The following is a 7,421-nucleotide window of genomic DNA, read 5'->3' on the forward strand; positions in this document are numbered from 1 at the left end:
CACTAAGTTAAATGGGGTGTCTTGGGTGGATGAGTGGATAGTCGTGTGATACGACCACAATACTCTTGGGAGTTCGTCCACCCATGACAAGCCTGAATTCTCAACCCGCTTTTTGATTCTGGAAAGTATCACCTTGTTTGCCGATTCTGCTTGCCCGTTGGACTGCAAATGCTCTACATACGTGAACATCATCCGAATTTCGATCTCTTTACAAAAATTCTGAACCCTTTCACTAGTGAATTGCGTTTCGTTGTTTGATACCAACACCTGCAGGACACCATACCGACATATGACATTTTTCCACAAGAAAGTTCTCACCTTTTATGCCGAAATGGTTGCTACTGATTCTGCTTCTATCCATTTGCTAAAATAATCCACCGCCACGATCAAGAACTTTAATTGGCGTACAGCCATCAAAAAAGGGCCTAAAATGCCAATACCCCGTTTATTGAAAGGCCATGGAGATATGAGTGAGTGAAGTGGCAGGTGAATGATGTTGGACTGCGTGTCTTTGGCACTCATCGCATTTTCAGACCCAATCAACACAGTCTTTTGTTAGGGTCGGCTAAAAGTACCCTGCTTGGGTAACCTTGTACACAAGAGATCGGCCTCCGATAAGGCTTCCACACATCCCCCCATGAATCTCTTCCATTACTCGTTGGGCCTGCAATGCTGTTAAGCACCTCAATAGAGGGGCACTGAATGCTCTTCGGTATAGTATTCCCGATAAGATCACAAACTTCGTCGCGTCCCTTACAATTAACGATGCTTCATGCTTACCTTCAAGCAATGAACCTTGTGTTAAGTATAGGATGTAAGGTGTCATCCAAGATTCTTCCTCTTCTTCGATAACCAGAACCTCAACAGAAGGACCATTGATGCGTGGTTGGGATAGGACTTCTTGAATGACCGAACGCGTGGTGCCTGGTCTCTTCGTGCTTGCTAGTTTTGAGAGGAGGTCCGCTCGTGAGTTCTGCTCCCTAGGGACATGGTTTAGTGAGAACTTGGTGAAGTCGGCCGACATAAGTTTTACTTTTTCCAGATACCTAGCCAGTTGGGGATCCTTTGCCTAGAAGGTTCCTACCACCTGCCCCGTCACAAGTTGTGAGTCACTCCGAGCCGACAAACTTGTTGCTCCAATTTCCTTTGCCAAGGTCATTCCTGCCAACAGCGCTTCATACTCCGCCTGGTTATTACTCGCCCGAAACTCAAATCGTAGCGATTGTTCTAAGAGTATACCTCTGGGACCCTCGAGGATGATCCCGGCCCCGCTACCGCCCAAGTTTGAGGCTCCGTCAACAGATAAGATCCATTCGCTTTGTCTATAAACATCCTCTTCAGCAGGTGAGCTTAATTCCACTAGGAAGTCGACCAATGCTTGAGCTTTGATGGCTCCCCTCGGCTCATATGTGATCACGAATTTTGATAACTCGATTGACCACTTCATCATTCTTTCGGCCAGGTCGGGTTTTTGTAGAACCTGTCTAATCGGGTAGTCTGTTCGGATTATTATTTCATAGCTCTGAAAATAGTGTCTGAGCTTTCTCACCGTTATCAATATGGTGAATGCTAACTTCTCGATCTTCTGGTAGCGGACCTCTACTCCTTGTAACACCCTGTTGACAAAGTAAACAGGCATCTGAGAATTACCCTTCTCTTGAACCAAAACTGCGTTAACGGCACGATCCGATGCCGACAAGTACACCAATAAGGGGGAAATAGTCTGAGAATTGGTGAGGATCGGTGGTGAGGTAAGAGACTTTTTGAGCTCCCCGAATGCCCTCTCACACTCGTCTTTCCATGAAAAGCGATCGTTCTTCCTTAAACATTGGAACAAAGGTAACGATTTATCTGCCACTTTCGAAAGAAAATGAGAGAGAGAAGCCATTCTCCCTGGTAACTGTTGGACTTCTTTTACCGTCGTCGGGCTTCTCATATTGATTATCGCGGAGCACTTGTCAGGGTTTGCTTCAATACCACGATGAGTCAACAAGAAACCGAGAAACTTTCCCTCTTGGACACTGAACGAGCATTTTGCAGGAGTTAACTTGAGCTGATATCGCGCCAGAGTGTCAAATGATTCTTGCAGGTCGATAAAATGCCGAGCAACACTAGCCGACTTCACCACCATGTCGTCCACGTATGCCTCCACATTTCTACCTAGCTGATCTGCCAAAATCTTGTCCATAAGCCTCTGGTACGTCGCCCCCGCATTCTTCAACCCAAAAGGCATGACCTTGTAATAGTAGGTGGCCTGATCGGCTATGAAGGCCATTTTTTCCTCATCGGCAGGATCCATCCTGATCTGGTTGTAACCTGAGTATGCATCCATGAAGCTTAACAGCTCATATCTTGACGCATTGTCAACTACGCAATCTATGTTGAACAGCGGATACGAATCTTTCAAACAAGCTTTATTTAGGTCAGTGAAATCTGTGCACATCCTCCAGTTTCTGTTGTTCTTTCGTACCATTACCACGTTTGCTAGCCACGTCGGGTATTGGATTTCCCGAATGTGGCCAGCTGCCATCAACTTCTTCGTCTCCTCAACTATAGCTCTCCTTTAGTCCTCTCCGAATTTTCTCCTTTTTTGAATCATAGCCTTCGCCTTAGGATCAACCATAAGGTGGTGACACAGGAAATCCGGATCAATGCCTGGCATGTCACTAGCACTCCATGCAAAGGCTGATATATTGTTTTTCAACATGGTCACCAACCCCTCCTCATCTTATTTGGCCAAAGACACGCCGACCTTGACCATTTTTCCTTCAGCCAAGCTAATTTCTTTCACGTCCTCTGTCGAGGCTGGTCGGGAATCGAAATGAATCACTCTCATATCTAACTCAATGAAACTCCCCGATCAACCTGTGTCACATATAGGTGTCTTCTCGCTCTCAGGCTGTCCTCGTAGCATTTCCTTGCGACCTCTTGGTCTACATAGAGGACTCCAACCTTTCCGCTGGGCAAGGGGTACTTCAACTTCAAGTGGGGTGTTGAAACGACAGCACCTAACTTATTCAATGTGGGTCATCCGACTAGAATGCAGTAAGATGATTGGGCGTTTACCACTAGATATCGGACAGTAACGGTCTTCATATGGTCGCCTTGCCCAAAGGTGGTCTCTAAGTCAGCGTATCCCCTGGCCGTCACCTAATCACCTGCAAAGCCTACTAAAGTTCCTGCATACGGCATAAGGCATTCAATTAGAATTTTCATCCTGACGAAAGCCTCCCAGAACATGATGTCCGCCGAGCTGCCCTGATCTACCAACACGCGTTTCACATTGTAGCCCATGACAATTGCGGAAACGACTATAGTGATGGAACTACTTGGAGAAGATTGATGTTTCTTCAAGTTGAATCATGCTAAGTCCCTTCTTCTCTTGAGGTTCTTCATATCAATGGATGATTTGGATGAGTTCAAGCTTCAAAAGCTTGAAGATGCTTCCCAAGGTGGTTCGGTTTCTCTTAAAGGAGAGAAACTTGAGGAACCAAGCACAAAGGAGAAGTTCCTTTGTGAAACTTCTAGGAGAAGGGGATTCTCCACGAAATTGGACTCTTGAAATGAGAGAGAATTTCTGAATTCTAAGTCTCATAAATGTCAAAAGTGATTACAAGAGTAAAAATTACAAATATATAGAGGTAGGTAGCTTAAGGAGCAAGCTAACCTTAACCATGGTTCACAAGGAACCATGGTAAGGTTACTTGACCTTCTAGATAAGTTTAGAAACTTGTGGAGCAAGCTTCTCACTTAGCTTGCTTGGGAAGCAAGCTAAGGAGAAGCTTGTAGCACAAGCTTCTCATCTCCTTGAAGGTTAGAGAAGCAATTCAGTCAAAGAAAGGAGACTAGGCAAGGTGGGCGGATTTGATCTCTTTTGGCTCCTTAAATTAATTTCAAAAATGTTTGATTTGGTTTAGTTAGGTTCATCCAATGATGATGAAACCTAGCTAAATCAAATCTATGAAAAATTAGGAGCAAAATGAGTCCAATATGTAAAATTTTGCCTAGGCCCAATTCTGGCCCAATTACTAGTCACACCCTCAAGCATTGCTAAAAGTCACCCCTCTTTTCCTACTGAAAAAATAGAAAATGAGTGTATCAACAAAGGAGGTTAAATGGAGTCAAACTCTCCAAGTAACCCACCCTAGAATCAATATACAATGACTAATAAAAGAAACTAAAGTGCCTCACAAATACAAAGGCAAAAATAAGCCTATACAAGAGAACTATGTACAAGATATTTACAACTAGAACTGTGCCTTCTCTTCATTATAGAGAGGTCCAAATTGAAAAGTACCTAGGGCTTGGAAAGCCCACTAGTCTTCAAGATGTCCACTGGTCTTCAAGGTGGCCATAACTCTAGAGATTGGGCCCTTGGCCCATGGTCCGTCATCCCATTCCTCTTAGTTCCTTCAATGTATCACCTCTTGGATTCCTTGGCCTTGGCCATAGTCTATCATATAGGGTCGTCCTCGTGGGGAGACACCCCTTCGTAGTCGACATCCGAGAACGTGATGGCTGGCCGATGTGGTCGCGCCCATTCCGAGACAGATAACACCGATCGGGAATATCTCTTCCACGCCACTGACGTCGGGCCTCCTCCAGCAAATCCCCCCGTTATGGTGTTAAAATCTCCATGAACAGCCTGTTGATGGGTCTCCGACCTTTTTTCTGGAAGGTCTCTGGGAGGAGACCTTCCTTTGTGCCTACCTCCTTTTGTATCTTCTCCTTCATGTCTACGTTGTCTGTTGGACGAGCCTTCATCATGCTTTCTCGCCACGAACTTCTTTAAACGACCCTCCTTGATAAGACGCTCAATTTGCCTTCAGAGAACAAAATAGTTCTCTGTAGTGTGCCCATGAGACCTATGAAACTCGCACCAGTCGATTATGAAAGGACCCAACTGACGATCAGTCGCTGCCGGGAACTCAAAGAGTGATGCGTTGTTGACGTCATGGAGTATTTGCCTCCTAGGAATGTTGAGTGGGGTGAACTTTTCCTGTTCATTATTTCGCGTCCACTCGCCCCTCGTCCGACCACCATAGTCCGCCTGTCTGTGATTTTCTTCCTTCACATTGTAGCGATCACGTCGCTTACTCCAATCCGAGCGTACCCGGAGGTGCTTATTATCTTCCTTATTGTTACCCCCTGCTTCTCGGCTTTTGTCCACACTCTTATTGATTTGTCCTTCCTCCGTCTTAATGTGACCTAGGGTGAAAGCTCTCACCTCTGACATCATTTGGCAATTCACTCGCTCCAGTGCGATGTCGAAAGCACCAGATCTTAGACCCTTCTGGAATGCGATGACCGCTATCTTTTCATCCAAGGACGCTATCCTCAAATCAACCTCATTGAACCTTTGCAGAAAATCCTTCAACGACTCCTCGCGTTGTTGTTTGAGATCAAACAAATCTGACGTGATTGGCGATTTCTTTTTGTTGGCCGCAAACTGTGCCATTAAAAGCCGACTAAAGACGTCAAAATCGGTGATTGATCGGTCAGGAAGACCACTAAACCAATCAAGGGCCACCTTTTTGAGCGTGCCCATGAACAGCTTGCAGCGGATTTCCATACTCCCTTCACAGATCAGCATTTGAGCTCGGAAATCCATCAAGTGTTGGTTAGGATCCTGGGTCCCGTCGAAAGGTTCCACCTGGGGGACCCGATGATCCCTCGGAATGGTCTCGGCCTCTATGGCTTCCGAGAAAGGTCTGAAATCCCTAGGGACTTCCATCATGACATCCTCCTCCACCGTTCTGGTATTGGGCGCTACATAGCCTGCATCTCATCAGCTCGTCTTCTGATCTCCTCGTTTTCTCGTTGGATAGCCTCCTCCCTTTCCCTGGATCGTGCATTCTCCTCTCTCAAGCCATTGATCAATGCCATCATCTCCTCCATGGTAGGTAGGGGTGGGTATATGGACTTGAGTCCGCAGACCAGTCCGTAAGTCCGCGGACTTCACGGATAACGGCTCCATTTTTTTTAATCCGTATAATCGTACGGACTTTTTAGGTCCGGCCCGTTTAGTCCGCGGATTTTTTGGATTTAATCCGCGAGCCCGCTGATTACCCGTTTAAATGTGGACTCAAATTTTATTATTGAAGATACTTGATTATATTTGATAGATGTAACTGGACTTACAAATATTTTATGTTTGTTTTTAAGATATTAATTAAGACTTTGATGATTTAACGTATTTAGACTTTGATGTACTTGGACTTACAAATGTTTTATATTTGTTTGGTTTTGTATTAAGATTTTTAAAGTTTTAAGGTAGTAAGACTTTAATATTTGGTTAATAGTTGGTATGCTTGGACTTTAAATTTTAAAGGCATTGAGACTTGAATATTTCTATTAGAAATTTAGAATGTGTAAACTTTGTTATTTAAGACTTTGATTTATTATTTACAATGTTTGATGTTATTATTAGAAGTATATTTATATCATTTTATATGTTTTTTTTTTCCTCATGTTTTCATAGGTTAAATAAAGGAAAAGAAATTCAAAATCTGAGTCAATATTCATTTAAACAATTTAGATTTAATTAGGCCCGTGGACTTATCCGTTTATTTGCGGGCTTCACGGGCTGGATACGGGCTTGATGATTTAAGTCCATTTATTTTGCGGATTGGATTTATCCGGCCCGTTAAAAATGCGGACTTCGCGGACCGGGCCTTAAACGGGCCGGACCGGTCCGCATACCCACCCTTAATGGTAGGGTGTTGTGAGTCGCTATTTGATGTGTCGCCTCTCGCCATAGTAAAGTATAGGTTCTTCTGTATTGCTTGGGGCGTAGGAAAAGTTTTACCGTAGCCCCACGGTGGGCGCCAAAATGTTCCGGCCAAAGGGTGGACTAAGGTTTTTTCCTAGATCAAGCCTTCAAAGCCAAAGCATTCAAGAGTGTAATTTTCCTGCTTATTTCTAGGGATTTAGGTTTTATACTTTTCTGTTGTTGGGCCTCCTAGGCCCATGAATGTAGGGATTCCGCCACCGTTAATATCCCATATGAGGGGGTTAGGGTCGGAATCCAGTCGAGATGAGATTCTAATGAGGGAGTCCAGGTCGGATACCGACCGAGCTCCCCCTACAAGGGACCAGGTCGGACACAGGCCAAGCTCCCCCTACAAGGAGACCAGGTCAGATACTGGTCAAGTTCCCCCTTACCAAGTAAAGAGGTCAGAATCTGACCGGGTACCCTCTGCCGAGGAGCCACATCAGCTAATATTGGGTCCCCCCCTTACCAGGGGTGGGTCGGCTTATACCCGGGACGATACAGAAACATAATATGGTAAAGCACTTGCTAAAGGATGGAACAATTTTCATCAATTATGTGAAGTTAGAAGGAAACTTGGCAAATCCTTTGACAAAACCCCTAGGAAGAAAAATGATTTATGAAATATCGAGAGGAATGAGACTAAAGC

General features: G+C 44.7%; 1 protein-coding gene across 1 annotated transcript; it reads right to left on the minus strand.

Annotated features, from left to right (window-relative positions):
* Nucleotides 1-4,825: 4,825 nt before the first annotated feature.
* On the minus strand, nucleotides 4,826-5,734 carry LOC109792467 (uncharacterized). Its single transcript, XM_020351883.2, has one exon. It carries the CDS (start codon nucleotides 5,732-5,734, stop codon nucleotides 4,826-4,828), a length of 909 nt encoding a protein of 302 aa, XP_020207472.2.
* Nucleotides 5,735-7,421: the final 1,687 nt, after the last annotated feature.

Source organism: Cajanus cajan, chromosome 10 (assembly GCF_000230855.2).
Source record: "Cajanus cajan strain Asha chromosome 10, NIPB_CcT2T_4, whole genome shotgun sequence".
In the NCBI taxonomy this organism is placed as follows: Eukaryota; Viridiplantae; Streptophyta; class Magnoliopsida; order Fabales; family Fabaceae; genus Cajanus; species Cajanus cajan.

Excerpts from the sequence above, each read along its gene's own strand:
- LOC109792467 (XM_020351883.2), bottom strand. The coding sequence starts at position 5,734 with ATGGAAGTCCCTAGGGATTTCAGACCTTTCTCGGAAGCCATAGAGGCC.